The sequence below is a fragment of the Hemitrygon akajei genome, chromosome 7 (assembly GCF_048418815.1).
Source record: "Hemitrygon akajei chromosome 7, sHemAka1.3, whole genome shotgun sequence".
In the NCBI taxonomy this organism is placed as follows: Eukaryota; Metazoa; Chordata; class Chondrichthyes; order Myliobatiformes; family Dasyatidae; genus Hemitrygon; species Hemitrygon akajei.
In genome coordinates this window covers 93425402-93447708 of record NC_133130.1, presented here as the reverse complement: position 1 = coordinate 93447708, position 22307 = coordinate 93425402, and the positions used below count along the sequence as shown (strand labels likewise).

Here is a 22307-nt window from a genome sequence, read left to right as displayed (position 1 = left end):
GCCTTTGGAATGAATCTCACTTGTAGCCATTCTTATTATTGAAAAGTTTCCCAGTTTGAAACCTCCAGACTTGTACGATCTGGGAATCTAGCTGTGACATCGCGTTTAAAACAAAATGCTGGGTATTATCTGCAGGTTGGGCAGCGTCTGTGGTGAGAGAAACACTGTTGACATATTGGGTCAAAGTTTTTTTTTATCAAGATGACCCATCAAAAAGGGTGCTTTATTTACAGAGGAGGGAGGGCCGGAGAGAACAGATAGAACCTCTGATAGGCTGGAAACCAAATGAATGACGGCTCACAGGGAGTGCAGTGGGGGGGGAGTGGTGTGGTGGAGGAACAAAGGGGTGCATAATAGGTGGATTTTAAAATGCAACTTAGTTGTCTGGAGGTGGTATAAAATGTTGAAACTGAGATACAAAACACAACAGTGAATATGCAATAGCCAAACCATTCTTATTGGCTGGAGTGTAGTTATGGCAACAGAGGGTTTTTTTTGTAATGGGCTGACTAGACTGTTAAATTTGTGTCTGAACCCCTGCATTGGTTCATAGCATCATACAAGGAAAGCAAGTAAGAATATAAAAGAGGAAAAGAGCCTTTATATATTTTCTGTTCTCCTCCCCCACATTACATTCCCTCTACCACAGATTTGATGAACGTTCCTTCTTCAAACTGGTAATGGCCTTTAGCATATTGGTGGTGGTTGCCCTGTCTAATCTGATCCTTGGCTGTCTAACCTTCCCAAGTTATCTGTTATGACTCCATTTCATTCCTCTCCCCTCCCCTCCCCTCTTTCTGTCTGGTGAAACGTACTGTCCATTTCCTCTAGAGATGCTGCTCCCTCTGCTGAGTTCCTCCAGCGATTTGCTGCTCCAGCACTTGGAGCTCCATTCGTAGTCTGTTTAGTGATCCACCGTTCCACCCTTCCCCCTCCTGCCAAGTCAGGAGGACCGTGGCCACGGATCACTGGCACAGGTTGCATTACTGGGAGGTTACAGCCACCATCTGGATCACAGTGGTGGGTGCCCTGTATTGAATGGGACGACCAATATTTCAGTGGGAGATTGGCCAGCGTGGGTGATCTACTTTTTCCTAACAAGCATGTCAGACCTTTTGGGTAGAAACTCTGGGATGGGGGGGGGGGGGTGGCATTTGACAGTATTTTGCTGTTGGCTGCCTATAATGTCTGCTGAGCTCAGATTTATTCTTGAAGATGCCTGAATCTGGAGCAATAAACCAAACTGGTGGAGGAACTCGGAGAGTCAGGCAGCATCCGTGGAGGGAAATGAATAGTGAAAATTTCCATTCCGGGTTCATCACGCTTTACCGTATTTACAAACACCGGTGTACAACCGGGGAGTATCCAAGGATCTCTGGGGATGACGGGGTCTGGCCAGAACTTTCCAAAAGGAATTGACTTGGGCTTTGGTCGATGGACGGCTCCACCATCAGCTTCACACAAACTACCAGTGCAGCGGGCAGGGATCAGGACCCACTTTCTTGTGTTGGATAGGATTCCTGTATTTAAACTGAAGCTGGCGGGAAGTAATTTGACAGAGGATGTCCCGGCCCGGCACGGCGTTGGTCGAAGGGTCGCGGGACACCTCGCTGCTGCCTTCGGACCTTCCCTGGCCCGTCTCTGAGCGGTAAGCTGCTAGTTCGGCAGGTTCCCTTTGCTTCCAGTAGTTAGAGCAGAGGATTGCTGGCGGTGACCGCGTTTCTGGGTAAAGTGGATTTAGGACAGTGTTGTAGGAGGAGCGGGTTAGGAGTCTCTTTTTTAAAATATTCTGGGGGCGGTGCTCCTTTAAATGCTCCTGCTCTGAATGTGTCCCGCATAGAAATACTGTCTGCAGTGCGGCATACTGCCACCTTGTGTTATCAACTCAAACTGGAGCCTCTTGTCTAAATTTAAAACGCTGTCCGATGGCACTGGGCTGCTCGTTCACCACCGGCTAGCGGTACCATTTGGCGGTGTGTGTGCGTCCGTGCGAGGTCCGAGCGTAGCCCGCGATCACTCGCAAGTCTGTCTCTACCCTTCTCTCGCACAGTCGGTTAAGAAAACATCTTTAGCTTTCCTGCTGCTAGTTGGTGTTGGACAGAGCGCCTCTTCTTTCGCTTTTAATTCCCGAGTGCAGATCGAAGATGTGCTTCGAATTGAAGCGACAAAATAAACGTAACGCAGCACCCCACATCTCGGAGTCTAAGGACGTGTAAACTGGTTACAAGGATGCCAGTCCGTGGGTAAGCAGTCGTATGTCTGTATTTCGCGTATTTAATTGTTCTGTTGAGTATTCTCAAATCTGATTCCTTTAATACTTGTCAAAGTAGCATTAACTGCCCTAGACTTGCACCCAGCCTGAATAATTGCCCCTTATTTTGGGTCCATTATCCAGCGAGACCTGGTACGGATGAATAATTAAGAGGAATGATGCACGGGGGGTGCTATTTTTTCTCTTCCTTCGGAGTTTTTGTTTGTGTGTGGGTTGAAGGAGGAATTTTCATCCGCTTACTGCACACTGCATTGGCAGACAGACTGAGAGCACAATAGTACAGACACCCTGATTGTTGCAATTTACTTGAAAATGGGGATACTGTACATAAAGGGAGCGCTGAACTTTGTTTTATTTCCAGTCACCTGCCTTGAGAACGCTTTCCCGGTTGCAAGCGATTTATTACGTTTGATTACAACCTGATGTTAACCTTTCTTATTTTTTACAACCCACACATCCTGCATTGTTTTAATGCCGTGGGGCGGGGTGGGGGGGGGGGGTTGATCTTGTCTTTTTGTTTGGAGAGGGCTGGTCCTTCGATTTGCCTTGCAATGGTGGAGTTTCATTTAATGTGATCTCCATCCATGGTACATTGATGGCCAGGAGTTGACTCACTGCAGAAGTCACAACCTCGTGACCAGGAGGAAAAGGGGTTGCAGGCTTGAGTCTTGCCAAAGAGGGTGGAAAAAGAAGGCGGTGATCCATAAGGAAATGAACTACTCGTGCCGCCTGATGTATTGTCAGAAGGAATTCGCACATCCGCTGATGGTGACCGTCCTCAGTGGCTTTACTCTGCTGCACTACGTTAGTATGTCATTAGTTCAAGAACTTGTTGGTGAAGTGCATTGGAAATACGGAGGAAAAGGGGAAAAAAAGATCAAACTTTGTCAAGCCTTAACAGTCACCAGGCTCCCTGCCAGACTTTCTCAAAGGACAGGCTAGGGTTTTTTTTTTGGATTAAGCTCTCATTGATTTTGTTAATTGTAGCATCATTGTGTTTGTCTAGACTTATTTTTGTTGGCCCCAAACAAGTTAGGAGGGTGGCCGACATGGACATCTACTGTGGTTCAGCAAGCAGTAGTCCTGCCTTTGCTTTGAAGGTTCATGTCCTGAGTTCCAAGGCTTAAATACTCTTTTGGCATTTAATGCCAACCCAATTTGGGTTCTCAACAATGTGAGGGACTGTCCAGATTTCTTAATTTATGAAGGGAGAGGTATCCAGGAAAAAAATCTCAGCTTTGCACAGCGGTCTCATTCCCATGGTTAGTCCTGGTGCGGAAGGAATGATGTAACTCTTCTAGCCATACTGAGAATGATCATGCTTGGATTGTTCAAAACAAGCAAATCAATAGTCTGATTTTCCAATAAAACGTTTGTAATATCTGTCAAACACAAACCCATTAAAGGTTTAAACTGACATATTGCGATCATTCAGCAAAGGGAATCCAGAATCCAGGAGTAAATGTCCCTCCGCGGATGCTGCCTGACCTGCCATGCTCCTCTAGAGTTGGTTGCTCCATTTCCGAGCATCTGCAATCTCTGGTCCCTCCAGTAAAATTTAACCAACTGCTGCTGCAATTTTTTTTAAAGAATTGCCTGTTATTCAAGGTTTTTTTTTGGTAAATGTGTGACCATTTCTTTGTGAATCAAAGAAAGAATAAACTAGTAACGATGCTGGACACTTTAAACGACGTTGGCTTTCTGACTCTTTAAACTGCAAGTGGAATGGAGGGGATAAGAAAGAAAGTAACTTTTCATTTCCTGGGAAGTTCCAAAGTATCATAACCAATTAAGTGCATGTATTTAATCGAAAAAAATATTGCAGCCAAGTCATACATCAGAAGATCTGACAAAGTGAGGTGATAATGATCTAATAGTGGCCAAGGAATGAGGAATAACACCCCTACTCTTAAAATAAAGTAGTAGGATCACATACAATGCCCTTGGGGGCAGGAAGTTGGAGAAGCAAGCAGAGTATTGATCAAATGTTTCACCTAAAAGGTAGCATCTTCAACCATCCTTGGCATTCAATAGGAAAAGTTGGCTTAGATTTTATGCATGAGGTGCTGGAACAGGACTTGCTTCAGTCAGAGAGTTGTAGGTTGGCATGTGCTACCAATTGAACCACTACTGACTCTTAAACCATGATAAAATTGTGAATCTCCCATGTCAATATGACTTGGAGCCTTTGCATTTTGATTGCCCATCTAAGTGTTACTAAGAACAATATGGACAGGATATTGACCAAGCAATAGAAGATGGTGCTGTTCATCTCTCTGGCCAATGCTCTGTGAACTGGAGGTGATATTTTCTAACTTAAACGTGGTGGAGGTTGTTGGTTTGAGGATGTGCTGTTGAAACTGTTGCTGTTCTCTGGTCTTTCTGTTGGGCAGGCTGCTTGAGTCAAGAGTGGCATTATCTTGCGGCAGTTAGTATTGTGTTTCATTTGTCCAGGGACTGGGATTTGATCATGACCTTGGGCGCAGTCTGTGCAGAGTTCATACATTCTCCGTGTTAGCTTCCTCTGGGTGTTGTGGCTCTTTCCACGTGGCAAAGAGGTGCAAATAAGTAATTGGTGACAGTAATTTAGCCCTCGGTGGAGGCACAGGGGTATGTGAGAGAATAAGTTTCAAATCTACAGTGAAATAATAAGGGGATTGAAACTGATGGTATTGTTCTACTGAGGAGGGCCTAAAACCAATGGGCCAGTTGAGCTGTGGGTCATAATAAGACGAGGGTTTCTTAGTGCACTTGAGTTTTAGCAATAGTGGGCGATGGAGACTACACCATTGGTCATTTTGGTCTTGTCTGTCAAATGTTGCTATTTCTCTCCCGGTTCATGCTTGCTCCCAAAGGAAGCTGGCTAGAACCCAGGTGTTAAAATGTAGCTGCTGAACTAAGATTTATTTTCCTCAATGTTACTCTCTGAAAGTGCATGTTTTATATTAAATTGAAGGTGCTAATTCTTCTAATGTCGTATGCAGCTATTTTTGCAATATTTCAGATGGATGAACTCACTTCTAATTTGATGATCTCATTCTGTATGATTGCCAGCTGCTGTATTCTTCCCAATTTGTTAGTACTGTGTGCATTCCAAATTGAAGCCTGCTCCCAAAATGTCAATAAATGCATCAAATTGGCTGTCAAAAATTGAAGCGTTCCAAGAGTTTTAAATCCAATCTAAATAGCTTTCCCGTTGAAAGAAGCATTTCAGTAATTCATAAATCATCAATGATTAGAAGAACTCCTAAAATATTAGGTGAACAAGCAGTGCAACCTTCTGGTTGACCAACAAATTCATTAAGACATCTGCCTTAATTATATATAATATACGATTCAGAAGCTTCAAATACCTTACAGCTCCATTACTTTTCTTGCTGTCTTCATGTCCTGCAATCTCAGAATTCCAAATCTGGCCTCTTACACAACTACTATACCACTATCTCCACTAGAGCCTTAAAACCATCTGGGTCCTAAGCTCCTGACTGCAAACTTTTGGTCATATCCAAAAAGTTTTGCTCAAGTAGTATTTTTAATGCTGTGCCTATGTAGGGCCGTGCAGTGATTTGTATTTGGTTGCTCCGTTTGGGTTTCTTAAATGACAGGAAGACATTCCAAAATTCACGAGGACGGCAGAAGCCCAATTGAAAACTGAACTGTTAAACTGATAGAGGGCTTTCGCTTTTGCAGTGGATGCTGGGATAGCTCTACTTCCATAGTCTAAAAATATATGCATGACGCCATTTCCCTTCTGGGATTTGCGACAAAAAGGGCCCAATAGATTGTCTTTTCAGATGTTGTTAATTTACCTTTTGGTCATTGGACCGACAGTTGGGTATTAATTTCTCAGCTGTGAGACAATTTGAATATATCATTTGCTATCTTATAAAATGGTGGGACATGGTCACCTTGGCAACACGAAATTGCTTTTAAAAAGTATATATTGATTTGCTGCTTTTTTCCTGCTTGTTTGCAGACTGAAGTGATGTGATATAAAAATATATTGTTCCTGTATCACGCGATTGTGCAATAAAGGACACGATTTTCTTTTAAACTGGCAGCATTTTAGCCAAAACGTTTTCGTGTAGGGTTTACTGGTTCCTTAGAGAAAATGTGCGTGTTGCAGTTCCTGTAGTTATATTGAGGGCAAAAGAGAAATTATAATGGATTTTTCCAGTTGGCTACTGCACCCTCCCAAAAGCATCTTTGAAAATGAGAGAACGTGGAAATATGGCATAACGAAGCCTTCAGACTTTACACACAATCGGGTGGGGTGAGAACAACACCCTGCTTCTCTGCTCCATAACTTCCTTACCGGAAACCTAAACTTCCTTCCAAAAATGACCTTCCAGATAGGAAAGACAGTCACTGATTGTTTTTTTTTTCCAAATTTTCCTGTGGACAAGATGAAGAGTGGGGAAAGGTACTCTCCGATTTTCTATTATGCTCTATAGCCGGGAGTGATTGTTCCTCCAGTGAGCCCGCTGCTGCGGCGTATCCGAGCGACTTTACTCGGTGACCTTCGGTCCCATCCGAAACCCTCGACCACTGCGGCATGGCCGGCGCAGTCCTGTCACCACGGCAACGGCTGCATCGCAACTTCGGGCCACCCCGATGCCCTCCTGTTCGAGCCCCGCAGACCGCCGAACAAAGCCTCCGTATCCAATGGGATGGGTGTTTTTGTTTGGGAGCTCATCGGCGCCTGCTGCTCATTGGCGGGGATGCATGAAAGCACCACGTGGGGCGAGTGCTCGAGAGAAGAGCGTTGTGGCCAACAGATGCTTTTGTCGATTAGGGTTTCTTTTCTCCCCATTCTAGAAGTTGCTTTGTGTCCCCGGAGAAGGCCAAGTTTTCCTGGAGAGGTTGAGGAGTGAGGTATGTCAGCTCAGATAGTGTGCTCGTTGACAGACGGTCCATTTGGGGCAAAGGCATCTCGAGCGAATGGCTCTTGCTGGTCTGGTGCATTTCTTTGCTCATGAGCAAGTCTTAAACAGCGCATCCTGGTATTGGACAGCGCGGCGGGAGGCTACGCAGTTCCGTGCTTGTTTTCCAAGAGACCCCAGTTCTTCCTGCACTTTCCCCACAACACTGCGGAAAATTCTTATTGTTCTGTGCCTCTCTTTTTAAAAAAGGTGGCCGCCTGCGACGCATTCTTACGGGCAGTGCGTTCCAGTTTATTATGACGTTTCCAGTTGTTTCTCGTGTCCTCCGACTCTGCTTCTAGTGAAATATGTTTCCTTTAACTGAGTGAAAGAAAGTTGTGGAAAGGAGGGAGCTGAGAAATCGACACGTTTGCTCGCCCAAAACCAAGTTAAAGATGCTTGTCTTGGTATCAGTGGTTGGGCAATGAGTCCAGTCAAGCTTTCTACCCGATTGCAGCTCCAGGAGTAGAGGGGATTTGAAGAGGGCAAGAGTGAAACGTGGTTTGACCAGTTAGGTGGTAGGTCGAGAAATTTGGCATCTACTTAACATTAGGTTTTCAAGGGGGATGTTGGAGCCCACAAGTGCGCATGCGTCATCTCCGGGACTTTGCTTCTAACCTGCAGCATATCTCGCTATGAATTGGCTTTCTAGCGCTTGTAGGGTTTTTTTTTTGGAGGGTAGAAACCAGAGACTTGCAGCAGTCTGGCGAGGGTGTGGGAACTGGGGCTCTTTAAGTTTCAAATGCTCTTGTTTGGTGTATCTAATTCGAAGAGCTGTTTTATACATTGTATAATTAAGGAATGTGTCTGGTGGCATTGAGCAATTCTGTTGCTGGTAGCAGCTGACAACAGTAATGATTTATTTTGGAAAAGTTTGGTAAGATGGTTTCCAAAAGACTAGGAGTGAACATCACCAATTAGAAATTTGGTATGTCCGCTTGGGCTCTCATTAATTTTTATCGATGCAGCGTAGAAAGCGTCCTATCTGGATGCATCACGGCTTGGTATGACCACTGTTCTGTTTATGATGGCAAGAAACTGCAGAGATTAGTAGACCCAGCTCAGCACATCACGGAACTCGGCCTCCCGTCCATGGGCTCGATCTACGCTTCTCGCTGCCTTGGTAAAGCTGCCAGCATAATCAAAGATCCCACCCACCTCAGACATTCCCTCTTGCACCTCCCATCCGGTAGAAGGTACAAAAGCCTGAAAGCATGTATCATCAGGCTCAAGGCCAGTTTCTATCCTGCTGTTAGACGAGTGAGCAGTTCCCTAGTACAATAAGATGCACCCTTGAACTCTTAATCTACTGCATTATGGCCTTGAACTTTATTGTCTCCCTGCATTGCATTTTCTCTAATTGGAACAAACATGCACTGTGTCATTGTTTGAACTTGTACTTCTTCAAGTTCCCGATGTTGGGGGAGTCCAGAACCAGAGGCCACAGTTTAAGAATAAGGGAGCCATTTAGAACGGAGTTGAGGAAAAACGTTTTCACCCAGAGAGTTGTGGATCTGTGGAATGCTCTGCTTCAGAAGGCAGTGGAGGCCAATTCTCTGGATGTTTTCAAGAAAGAGTTAGATAGAGCTCTTAAAGATAGCAGAGTCAAGGGATATGGGGAGAAGGCAGGAACAGGGTACTGATTGTGGATGATCAGCCATGATCACAGTGAATGGCGGTGCTGGCTTGAAGGGCCGAATGGACTACTCCTGCACCTAATGCCTCAATGTACTGTTGGAATGAAATGATCCTCAACAGTGTTGATGGACGGGGAGCTTGGGGTTCAAGTTCATAGCTCCCTGAGAGTGGCTACACGCGTTGATAGGGTGCAGTCATGTGGCGTGCTTGCCTTTATTAGTCGCAGCATTGAGTTCAAGTTCAGGAAATTGTGTCACAGTCCCCAAAAGTCCACTTAGGCCTCTTCTGATCATTTGCTTGTCACCAGACCCTATCTTTACCCAAGATGGAGCAAGATTATCTTTCACCTTCAAAAATATGGATACACTGAATGTTTGTCATGGGCATTAGCCTTGGATGAGATGCTGTACTTTGGACCCAGACTGAAATGATTGTCCATTGTTTTTTCAGGAAAATGAGGAGTAAACCTGTGTCCTATTCAATATTTATCTCTTAGTTAACATCACCAATGCAATTATTTGATCTGTATGAACAGTATGCAAGATAAGCTTTTCACTATATCTTGGTACATGTGACATAAAAACAATTCCAATTCAGACGGCATGGCTGTTGTGTTTTGTGGAGCCTTTGATGTGTTAATTAGCTGTCTTGTTTCCCCATAACATTGACTGTACAAAAGTTCTTCATTGGGAATAAGGTAAAGTCCAGAAATGAACAAAGTTGGGTAGAAATAAAAGTGGAAGAAGCCTCTGTGACTAGGTATGTGGAACTAGCAGTTGGACTTGATCAATTGTGTAATCTATAAATATTCAACTTTCCAATCACGAGGGAAAACTGAAAGGCAATCTGTTTCTCTTTTCAGTCTTGTTAAGAAACCAGTTATTCAGGCAATTCACCCTGTTGACAGCGTTTTACAGAAAATACCTCTGATTTTGAGGTTTGTCTGCACAGTACTGCTGTCCTTTCTATAGATCTGGGACTATGCTGAGGTGTTGTGTTGGGCGTCTGCATTGCAGGGCTGTTCAGAGCTGCTTTGCACAGCCTTTTATCAGCAGCAGAAAAGGATGTCTTGTGACTTCAAATTTGATCTCTGTGCTAAAAATGTCATCTGTTTTTATAGGGTAGCAATCCATAAGAGGTTAAGGAAAGACTTGGCTATTAACAGTGGATCTCTGTGGGATGCCATGTAAATATTCTTAGGGTGGTACTGTCAGTGATGAATTAGGGACTTTTGATGTGGGAAGCTCCATCCTGGAAGCTTGTATGAATTCATAAACATGAGATTCTGCAGATGCTGGAAATCTAAAGTAATACACACAATGCTGGAGGAACTCAACAGGTCAAGCAGCATCTATGGAGAGAAGTAAAGAGATGACGTTTTGATCCCAACGCCCAGGTCTTCGACTGAAATGTTGACTCTTTTCTCCCTCTCTATAGATGCTGCCTGACATGCTGAGTTACACCAGCATTCTGATGTGTGTGTGGCATTGCGTTGTGAAAAATCTGGGCTTCATTCATGCCAAAGGGGTTGAAGAGCCACCTCTTGCGTGTTTAATTTTTCTGAATATAACAGTGGGTCACTATTCCTTGCTGCAGGAAGAGGCTGGCTACCTGGTAGCTTCGTGTTAACTTAAACCCCAATTTGCCAATGTTTCCTTGATGATTTTTCTGATTATTAGATGGGACCTGCACCTTAATATACCCTGTCGTAGCTCCTTACTGCCACATAAAGTTAAAATGCTGAAGGAACCGTTCACGTGAAAGTTGCTGCTTGTCTACCTCCTGATCCATTGTTAACTGATGTCTAATTGGAAAAGTGAAGTCTTAACGTGTCCAGGTCTTTTGTTTTTATCCGTAACCTATACCTAAAGAATTTCAAATGTTGATGGGTTCCCTAATAACTGGCAATGTGTTTAGACATGATGGTTGGTGCAATACAGCTGTGGCTCTATAAGCATTGCCTCTATCACACAGGAATTTGTACTCATTTATTATTAGCAATGTACCATTTATTATTGTCATATATACCAAGATACAGTGAAAAGCCTGCCTTGCATACTGTTTACACAGATCAAATCATTACACAGCACATTGAGCCAGAATAAGTTAAAACAATAACAATGAAGAATCAAAGGGTGCCTTTTACATCAAACATTCTTTTGAATGTAGGGGTTTTGTTTGTAAGTGCATTTTGTTTCTCAGAAATTGTCACTGGAAAGGCTGCTGCTTATTGCTTTCATGCCAAGTGCCTTTATGTTGTTGAAGCCCTGCTGCTGTCCTTCTGGGAAATGATTGGGGACACAGTGATGAAAAGTAAAATTCTTAACGAACTATGTATATATCATCATTCATTCTCCTGCAGGCATTCACAGTGGCACAGAGAAATACAGTAGAATCCACAGAAAATTACACACAAAGACTGACAAATAACCAATGTGCACAAGACGACGAACAGTGCAAATAAGACCCTAAGACTTGGGAGCAAAATTAGGCCATTTGACCCATTGAATCTGCTCCACCATTTCAACATGACTGATCCATTTTTCCTCTCAGCCCCAATCCTCTGCTGCTTCATTCCCTGTATCCCTTGTGCCCTGATCATTCAACAATCTATCAGTGTCTGCCTTAAATATATATAAAGATGGCCTCCACAGCTGCCTGTGGCAAAGAATTCCATAGATTCACCACTCCCTGGCTAAAGAACTTCCTCATCTCCATTCTAAAAGGACGCCCCACTATTCTGAGGTTGTGTCCTCTGGTCTTAGACTTTCCCACCGTAGGAAGTGTTCCCTCCACATCCACTCTATCAAGGCCTTTCACCATTTGATATGTTTCAATTAGGTCACCTCTCATTCTTATGAATTCCAGTGAATACAGGCCCAGAGCCATCCGATGTTTTCATATGACAAGTCATTGTGTCCAGGAATCATTTTCATGAACTTCCTTTGAACCCCCTCCAGTTTCAGCACATCCTTTCTAAGAAAATGGGACCAAAACTGCGCACAATACTCCAAGTAAGGCCTTGCCAGTGCTTTATGAAGTCTCAACATTGCATCCTTGCTTTTCTAATCTCGTCCTCTTGAAATGAATGATAGCATCACATTTGTCGTCTTCACTACAAACTCAACCTGCAAATTAACTTTTAGGGAATGCTGCATAAGGACTCCCAAATGCCTTTGCACATCAGATTTTTTTCCCTCCATTTTTTCATTTCTTCTACTGAAGTGCATGACCATATGCCTCCCGACAATGTATTCCCTCTGCCATTTCTTTGCTCCTTCTCCTAATCTAAGTCCTTCTCTCGCCTCTCTATTTCCTCAAAACTACCTGCCCCTCCACCTATCTTCATATCGTCTGCAAATTTTAAAACAAAAGCCATCAATTCTGTTATCCAAATCATTGACATATAATGTGAAAGGAGTCGGTCTCAACACAGACACCTGTGGAACACCACTAGTCATTGACTGCCAGCCAGAAAAGGCTCCCTTTATTCCCATTCTTTGCCTTCTAATCAGCTACTGCTTTATCCATGCTAGAGTATTTCCTGTAAACAATGGGCTCATAGCTTGTTGAGTAGCCTCGTGTGGCACATCATCAAAGGCCTTCTGAAAATCTAAGTGCACAACATCAACTGGTTCTCCTTTGTCTATCTATTCTGCTTGTTATTTCTTCAAAGAATTCCAAAAGATTTGTCAGGCAAGATTTCCCCTTGAGGAAACCATGCTGACTATATCCTATTTTACCGTGTGCTTCCAAGTACCCCGAAACCACATCCTTAACAATCAACTCCAACATCTTCCCAACCCCCTGAGTAGAGTGATATTTGCAATTTTTTTCAGTCTTCTTGAACCATTCCATAATCTAGTGATTCTTGAAAGATCAACTGCCTCTACTGTCTCTTTGGCCACCTCTTTCAGAATCTGGGGTGAACATCATCTGGTCCAGATAATATACAGTATTTACCTTCAGACCTTTCAGTTTCCCAAGAACTTTCTCCCTAGTAATGGTAACTTCACTCACTTCATGTTCCCTGACACCTGGAACTTCCAGCATACTGCTGCTGTCTTACACAATGAAGGCTGATGCAACATACTCATTCAGTTTTTTCTTTGATATTTCTTTGTCCTCCATTATTATTTCCCCAGTGTCATTTTCTAGCAGTCCAATACCCACTCTCATCTCTTTTGTACTTTATGTATCTGAAGAAACATGGTATTCTCTTTAATATTATTGGCTAGCTTGCTTTCATATTCCTTCCTCCTAGAAAATCACAGATTTTATGTAGAAATGAATGGAATTAAGAGTAGATGGCACCCACAAAAGAACGGACTACCACAGGGATCAGTCCTGGCACCTCTACTATTTAATGTTTACACAAATGACCAACCAACCTTTCCTAACACACGTAGGTTTATCTATGCAGACGACCTATGCATAGCAACACAAGCTAACTCCGTCCAAGAAGTTGAAGTACGACTTACAGCAGTCCTCGAAGCAATGAAGCAGTATAATGAAAAATGGTCTCTGAACCCATATCCAGGAATTGAGAAGCAGCTTGGAAACTCAAGATCTTCTGGTGTGGGAAGGAGCTCGAACACCATCCGACTCCAATCTACCTGGGCGTGCCACTGGATAGGACGCTCTCATTTGCCACCCACGTCCTAAAGCTCTGAGGGAAAGTTGGCTCTCGAAATTCTCTCTTGAAAAAATTAGCAGGCACGAAATGGGGAGCTAATGCTCACACGCTTGGATCAACTGCCCTAGCACTCTGCTATGCACCTGCAGAATACTGTGCACCTGTGTGGGGCAGATCAGCCCATGCGAAGAAAATAGACCCGCTGCTTAACGAAGGCTGCCGAATACTCACGGGCACGCTGCGCCCCACACCCACTAACACCATTTACAGGCTTGCAGGCATTGCTCCCCCAGAGATCCGACAACACACTACAACAAAAATTGAAAAAGGTAAACAGAACTCAGATCCACGGCACCCACTACATCATCATGTGCCAGTTTCCAACCGTCTAAAATCGAGGGAAAGCTTTGCTACAGTGGAGGAGCTACAGCATGGAACATCCCCCCAAACATACAGCACTGCCCTCTGGCAACAAACAGAAGCCAGAACCCCACCGAACAATGCAGTGCAAAACCCCACAGAAATGTTGCCAGACCCCGGGGCCACTGCTTGACAGACGGAAGTGGTGCACTCTCAACAGAGCGGGAGTCTGTAGGACGGGAGACAATATGGTGAAGTGGGGTTTAAAGACCAGCAAATCCTGTGAGTGTGGTGAAAGGGTGCAGAACATTGAACACATTCTGTGCAACTGCCCACTCTTATCCGATTTAGCTGACACTGACCTGCTCAACATCAACCAAACAACACTAGAGTGGCTGGCTGGTGTGACAAGCCATGAATGAATATTCCTTCTTTATCTTTTTAATGACTTGATTAGTTGCCTCCTCTTGGTATTCAAAAGCTTCCTAATTATCTAACTTCCCACTAATTTTTGTTCTATTATATGCCCTCTCTTTGGCTTTTATGTTGGTTTTTGACCTTCTTTGTTAGCCATGGTTGTGTCATCTTGCCGTAAGAGTACTTCTTCCTCTTGGGGATGTACGTATCCTGTGCCTTCCAAATTGCTTCCAGAAATTCCAGCCATTGCTGCTCTGGTGTCAACCTTGCCAGTGTTTTTTTCCAATCAGTTCTTGCCAACTGCTCTCTCGTGTCTTTGTAATTTCCGTTACTCTACTGTAATACTGATACACCTGACTTTAGCTGCTCAAAATACAAAAATGAAAAATACTAAGAAATGAGCCCTCGAGAGTAATTCTGTAGGTTGTGGAATCAGTTCAGAATTGAGGTTATTCACACTGGTTCAGGAGCCTGATGGTTAAAAGGTTATAACAGTTCTTGCACCTGGTGGTGTGGGTCTTAAGGGTCCCATGCCTCCCTCCTGATGACAGTAGTGAGAAGCGATTGTGGCTTAGATGACAGATTTTTGATGATGGATACTGCTTTCTTATGTACTTCTACAAGGAGGTACATCTCCTTGTAGATATGCTCAGTGGTAGGGAGGGCTTTGCCTGTGATGGACTGGGCTGTATCCAGCTCCTTTTGTAAGCTTGAAAAGTGAGAACGTGGTGGTACGTTTATAGATCAGAATGATGTACCACTTGAAAGAAACGTATGGATTCTGATGTTTTCCCCATGAATGTTTTTTCCCTTTGTGGTTGAGGGTTTGGGATGCACTGAACAGCAGTTCAGGTGAGTGACCGCAGTGCATTTTGGAGATGGTATGTACTGTGGGCTTGTGGAGGAGAAGGTGAATATGTTGGTGTATGGGGTTCACTGAAGGGCTGTTTTACCCTGGATGGGCATTGAGATCCCTGAGTTGTTGGTAGTTCACCTACCAAGATAAGTGAAGTGTATTCCATCATGTTCTGTGGATGGTGAAAAATGTTCTGGGATCTCAGGAGCAGAGTCACTTGTGTCCAACCTGCTGTAACTTTGTGACTGATCCAATTGGGCTTCTGGTCAATGGTTGTTTCCTGGCAGTTGTGTGGTTGATTACTACTTTCTAGTTGTGCGGTCTAGGTGATGCTGCTTGCAGCCATGGGCTGCTTTATTTGCTGAGGAGTTGCAAACGGAATTGAACGTAGAAGTAGTGAATGTCCCTACTTCTGATCTTTGGTAGGGATGTTATTGAAGCAGGAGAAGATGGTTGGTCCTGTGGCATGCCTTGTAGAACTTGTGCAGTATTGTGCTGGGTCATCGCCCCATATAAGATATACAAATCTGATCCCTAAAGAGCTTAATGTTATGGGACTTCAGCTCTCAGCCAAGTGCATTTTGTGCAGTGATTTTTCACGTCCTTGGGATAGTACAAAGATGAATTAATTTTGTGCACAAAGCAAGTCTCAAAAATAGTGTATTTTAATTAAATGTTGCTTGAATAATAAAATGTTGGTTCTTGATCTTTATTTGTATATTCAAAGCCTTTCTATGATCTGCGATAACGATTTGCATAGTGTCCACTTGCCGGGGTTAATAGTTACAATGGTATAAACCAACACCATTCAGGTTTTTGAACACCCTACCCATCTTTAATGAATCCCTTCCACTACACCAACATGTGGCTATTTAAAGATCATGGCAGAAGATGATAGATTTTTTCACAGAAGATGATAGATTTTTTCACAGAAGATGATAGATTTTTTCATAGAAGATTATCTTTATTGTCAAATGTACATCGAAATATCTAGTGAAATGCATCGGGGATGTGCTGCTGGCAGCCCTGATGAAGTGTTGCCACACTTCCAGCACCAGCATAGCATGCCCACATCTCACTAGCCCTAACTTGTACGTCTTTGGAACGTGTGAGAGTTTACAAGCTCCCTGTGAGCAGCATCGGAGGTCAGCATCCCTCCCACATCGCCAGAGCTGTGGTCGTTGCTAATGAATCCAGTGAGGAATGCAGGAGGAACTTGGAGACTGGTGAATGTAGAGGTATTGCTGCTGAAGCTGTTGAGGGATGACACCTTTTCTTCAGTAGCAGATAGTCACAGCAGGTTCAAATCGTGGAGTTTATCCAATTGGCTGGAATTGAAGGGACAGTATCTGAACTATCTCTGCAGCCCAACTTGTCCATGCCGGCTAAGGTGCCTATCTAAATAAATCCCATTTGGCCCATATCTCTGTAAACCTTTCTTACCCCATATGTTTTTAAACACTGTAATTGTACTTGCCCCCACCATGTCTTTGGGCAGCTCGTTCCTCATACTCAGTGACCTGAGAATGACTATGTCAATCCACTGAGGGTGGGAGAAACTACCAGGGATTGTCTGGTTGTGTTCTGTGACCCAGTTTGCAGTTTGTGGCATTCGTGACTGGATTGACAATTAAGCTACTGAAGTTGGCAGCTAAGCTGGCACCATGAACCTATAATATTCTGTCCAGGCCTGGTCTCTCAAGCAAGGACAAATGATCAGAGGGTGCAACAAAAATCAAACCAGATTGGACCAAGAAGCTCGCTCAAGAATCATGTGACCCTCACAGACAAGGTCTCTGCCGTTGAGTTTATATGAATGAGAGATGATCCCATTGAAGTACTTGGTTTTCCTACAAGGCTTGACAGTACAAGTAGAAATAATGTTTTCCTTAGCAGGGGTGTTTACAACCAGAGTTTGCAGTATGAAACATAAATGGCCAGATATAGAGGACTGAGCCGAGGGTTTCTTTTTATCCAGAGGACACAGTCTCGAGAACTTTCAACCAAAGTATTCTGTTCATTGAGTATATTTAAGGTGAGAATTGATTGATTAGAAATTAAAGCAATATTGGATCAGTTCGGGAATGTGGGCCCAGGAAAAAGAGCAGGAATGTTTTTATTGAACAAAGTGTTTCTGAGAGGACAGATTGGTGTTTTTTTTTGTTTCTTGTTTTCTTTTGAACTGTCTGGATATGAAGCATCAGTGAACTCCAGAAGGGTGTGTAGAATTGGATCTGGATGCAAAGTCCATTGTAGTTCAGTGGATAGCTGGTGCTGGCTGATGAGGTGCACAAGTAGATAAAGGGGATGGTATAAAGTACTGTAGGACAAAGATACTTAAACAGGGATTTGGAGCCTTTACGAACAAGGTTTTGTTTAAACACTAGAACAAATGGAGGAAGTGATGCCCCTGCTCTTGTTCTATCCCCATGCAAGCCAAGAAAGTATTGTTCTCCAAAGGACAGATGTGATGAACTCCCACAGGTGATCCCAAGCAGAAAATGACGGATTTACAAAGCTAGCTGAGGTTGTTTGGCTCTTTGGCTGACTTTAAATCTGAAAGATAATTTATTTTTCTCTTGGTTCTTCCCTGCTGCTCTGATTAGTAGCTTTTGTACAGCATCTTTCATTTCACTTTGTGAATGCCTCCCAGCTATTCTGAAAGTTTACTCTAAAGTATAAGTAAAATATATTGAAAGTATCATTTTAATTAGGAAGGCAACAGTTTTGCCCTTTTGGTGCCTTTACTAACTTTGGTTACTGGGAGCAGGGTTGCCCTGGCAAGGCAGTATTTATTACCCATCCTTGCTTACCTCCAATGTGATGCTGAGCTACTACAATCTTGATGAAGTTCCCACCCCTGCAGGATTTGGAGAGGAGTAATGAAGGACCAGTGATATGCTTCCAAGTCTAGATGGTATGCAGCTTTGGAGGGCAACCAGATGCAGGTGGTGGCCCCTTGCGCCTGAAGTCATTGTGAGGTGTTGTAGTTTCTCTAGTCCAGGTTTATGGAGTGTATTCTGTTTTGCTCCTGAATTGTTTCTGTAGATGGTGGAAAAGACCTTTGGGGTGTCAGAAGGTAAGTTACTAACTGATCGGGTTCCTTGCCCATGACCTGCTTTGCAGCTAGGATGGTTGCGAACTGGTGGAGCAGCGTTTGTGGGCAGTGGGTTTGTTCAGGGATTTGCTGTGGCAATTAGATGGTCAGAGCCCGACTCTTCAAGGAGAGACTGTTGGGTACCATTTATGAGCTCATGCCCGTGCCTGAATCTTGTCTAGGTCTCACTGCCTCACACAGAGGCTGCTTCATTTGTTGAGTGCAATTCAAGTTGCTGGCTTGTTCTCCCTTGGATTCCTATGAACCTCAGTTTTACAAACGGACCTCTCAATACCACACTTAGTCAAATATTTCTGTAACCCTGAGCAGCAACTCCCTCCTTATCTGGATTTCAACCCATGTTGGACCAAGGCTGTGATGAAGAAAGTAGTCCTGACGAAACCCAATCTGCTTGTTGGTTCTTAGTTGGAAGTAATGATTAAGGCAGCTTCCATCACTTGGACTGGTAGTAGTGATAATTAACCAAACTGGTTTTGTCCTACTTTTTTGCGAGCAAGGCGTATCTGGGCAATTCTCTATTTTGTCAGGTGGATGGCAGCATTGCAGTTGTTTGGACAGCTTAGCCAGAGGCACAGCTGCTTGTTCAGTACTGTCACTGGTCCTGGAGATAGACTACTGACCTTTTGCTGCGTCCGGTCACCTGACAATAGGCAAAGTTAGTCGTAAGTTATTGAAAACTGGTATCTGTAATGGGTCTCTCTTGGAAGAAGCCATGATGACTCATTTCTGCCTGAATGTGATGTGGGAACTTTTCCACTGATTGCTAATAATTGTCTGCCATAATTGTAAGCCCTTAATTTTGTTACTAATAGCGTAATAAGATGTTGATTTGAAGTACTCTCAAACATGGTGAACTGTTTGAATTAAGTAGTGCAGATCTGAAATTTGCTTTGCCTTCATTCTGAATAATAGTAGTTGACTTCCTAATTATTCAGTAAACGTTATGATCTTTCCTTTCTTTTTCCTCTTGCAGATGAGTATCATGTGTTCCCAGATATCCTCCCACCTGTTCGAGAAACTCCCTACCAAAGAGCAACCTTGACTGGATCCAGAGATAATAGACACTACAGGGGAATGAGAAGCATGGATTCCTATGATCACGACCGTCCCATCAGCTATAGTTCCACATCCTCTTCTGCCTCGTCCAGGGACAGCCGCTGTTCCTTGAGCAGTGGAATGACTCTGGTCTCCAATAGCCACTTGGGTCCTGCCGGCCAGGAGAAGGAAGCTGGGGCCATCAGGTTGGAGTTGATTCCGACAAGGCAATTATCCGCGGAGGAGCTGCACGGGAGGAGCAAGCCTGGTTGTGCGAATTCTAGAGAGGTCGCTGAGAAGAGAATGGCATTTGGTGGGATTAAGAGAGTTGACTCCAGGGTGACCAGCAAGATCCGTGCAACCTCACCAGGGCCAGCATCTGGAAGTTCCAAGCTCCTTTACGTAGACAGAGTAGTGCAGGAAATCCTGGAGACAGAACGGGCCTATGTTCAAGATCTACGGAGCATTGTGAAGGTATTTAACTATACGGTGAATAAAAATGGAAATATGTTGAACAGTTCTAGTTCCTCCCTGGCTGATTGCAGTCAATGGTTGTTATCATCCATGCACTTGAATCTCAAAATACACTGTCATTAGTGCTGTTCTCCTTATCATTATTAAACCTCTGTTAACTCACACAGTTGACTCAGCTCAGGAAGCAGCTGCTACTGTGACACTAATTTTAAGCATGAGCAATAAACCGTAAATGGAGGAAGATTGGTCTGATGATTGCTGGGCTGTGGGAGTTTACAGATGGGGAGAGATTTCCGTAAAGTGGTGAGAATATTGGCAATTTTGTCCATGTGTTAAATTTCCCCATTGCCTTGATGAGAATAACTTCTGTTGCTCTCCCCGTGATAATCTTGTAGGTGAAGTAATTACTGAACAGTCAGTACCATTACATGGTTCTGTTGCTACTGTTTCATGCTCCTACTAGCATGCTCTTGCCCAATCCACAAAACACCCCAAAGCATTTTGGTGCCGGTATTTGAAGTTCAATTATGGTTGGGTAATCTAGCAGCAATTCGTGCATTGCAAGGCCTGAGTGAAAATCAGTTAATTTCAGGTCTTCTATTGATTGGGATTTTGGATCCGGTTTAAGATGGCGCTACCAAAGATGTACAACAACTTACTTGTGGTTCGAAAACAAATGAATTTGACTAGAAAGGGTATTAATAACGCTCTTTTGAAGTAAATTGTGGTAAGCTATCACCGCAAACAATGAAGGAGCAAGTGAGGGCAAAGCGAAGTCGAGTGATGCGCGCTGCAAAATCAATGCACTCAGAGTTGGAGCCGTGCTGGTTGGAGTGGACGATTCGGAGGGGAGAAGGTGGGACGGGAGGAGTTCAGATGCCCGCCCAGCTCACCCAGTTGTGAGGGTGGATGGCTCTTGGCGTTGAGCTGAATTGGAGATTGGCTTCTTCGGCAGCAAAATCCAGGTCCGAAGTGAACCGCTGGGCTCAAGTTTTAAACCCGGAGCGATAAGCCGCGGCAAGGCCCGGGTCCTAATGCGTGGTACAGTATGCTGATGGACAATCCAAATGCCAGCCAGACAGACTGGAAAGGCAGTGTGTCAAGAGTTGGGTAACAATAGATTGCTGTAAGTGCCAAGCCGATTTGGAGAGGTCGCGAACGGCTCCTTCAGCAGCGAAATCTAGGCCCCGAGCAGTTCGCCGTGGTGGGGTCTGGTTTCGAGTGTGAGGTTTGGACAATGTATAAACCAGCCCAGATAGCCTGGGGATGGCTCTCTCCGTGATGTGAATGAAGGCTGTGAGACTGCCTCCAGCTGCTCTGCTTTGTGTCTGCAAACTATGTGGCGACTTGGCCCATTAATATGATGAACTGAATACTGAGGCTTTGGGCCTACAGTCCAGAGGTTTGGATCTAAGGATTCAATTTGGTTTGGAATGCTGTTGATGTTGCTCGCTTATATCGTTCGTGTGATTTTTTTTTCTCTTTCTCTGTGGGCAGTGGGGGTTGGCCTTTTTTTAAAAAAAAAATTGGGTTCTTTTGGGTTCCATGCTTTGCGACTGCCTGTTAAGCTAACAAATCTCAAGGTTGTCTAATTTATACATTTGTTGATAATACATTCACTTTGAATCTTGAATGGCCCTCCTTGCTAGTTTGAAATGGTGGTGTGCCTATTTTAGAGAATGTCAGAAACGAGCCACGCTCCCGAATAATGGCTTCAAGACAAATTCAAGGAAACAAAGTTTATTAACAGTTCTGCAGAGCTGGGCCCCTTCAGAGAAGGGAACCCTGAACCTTACAGGGCAGCAGGTTTTATCCTTCTTCCTTACCCCTCCCCTCCCTGACTCGGGAGGTACACAGTGTTTTCCCATTCCATATTTGGAGTTTTTTTTTACACGTTTCTGTAAAACAATAGTCCATATCTCAGGACTTCAATGATTCCACAAACAGTTAATCTTGTCAGGGCTTCTGCATTCATAATTAAATCACATTTGTTTACAGACTTTAACCCAGACATAATTAAATCACATTTGTCCCCGGACATAATTAAATCACCTTTGTCCTTTGACTTTAACCCAGACCTCTTTCAGAAACGCACATCTTAATTTTGAATCTTACAATTCCACCCTTTTTCTTTTTAAGATGTGCGTTTCAGCTAGCATTTCTCTCACTCCCAGGGGGGCCAACTTTCTTCTTTAATAGCATAAGTTTTAGCTCGTTTGTCCCATGTTGGGGTATCGCTACTGCCTGGAGCTGGAATATACTGCGCCTGATCAGTGTTCGTATACAAGGAATCAAACACGGCAAAAGTAAGAGAATCATTAGACCCCTGCCTGCTACTAGGAGAGCGGTGCGCCACCAACTACCTCCCAGTAGCCCGTCTAGCCAGCTCATGTTCCCCAGGGATCTCCAGTTTTGTACTGGCACGTGGGCCAGTTTCCGAATTTTGTCGGATATTTTTAACACGGCCTTTCCACTGTCGTCTATCTTAAGGCAACAGTTTGTAAGATTGAACTTCCCACATACCCCGCCTTCAGAGGCCAATAAGTAATCCACAGCCAGCCTGTTCTGGTATATTGCTG

General features: G+C 43.9%; 1 protein-coding gene across 9 annotated transcripts in view; it reads left to right on the top strand.

Moving 5' to 3' along the window:
• The window catches only part of LOC140730680 (pleckstrin homology domain-containing family G member 1), a 218340-nt gene that overhangs the window by 130766 nt on the left and 65267 nt on the right, over positions 1–22307 (top strand). For 7 of the 9 annotated variants that reach the window (XM_073051450.1, XM_073051444.1, XM_073051445.1 and 4 more), the window contains one exon: positions 19193–19728. In XM_073051450.1, coding sequence (XP_072907551.1) covers positions 19294–19728 — 435 coding nt within the window. In that variant the 5' untranslated portion in view covers positions 19193–19293. Of the gene's footprint in view, positions 1–1930; positions 2244–7045; positions 7148–19192; positions 19729–22307 lie in introns of those variants that run through there. The other 2 variants (XM_073051447.1, XM_073051449.1) reach the window with 2 other exon arrangements.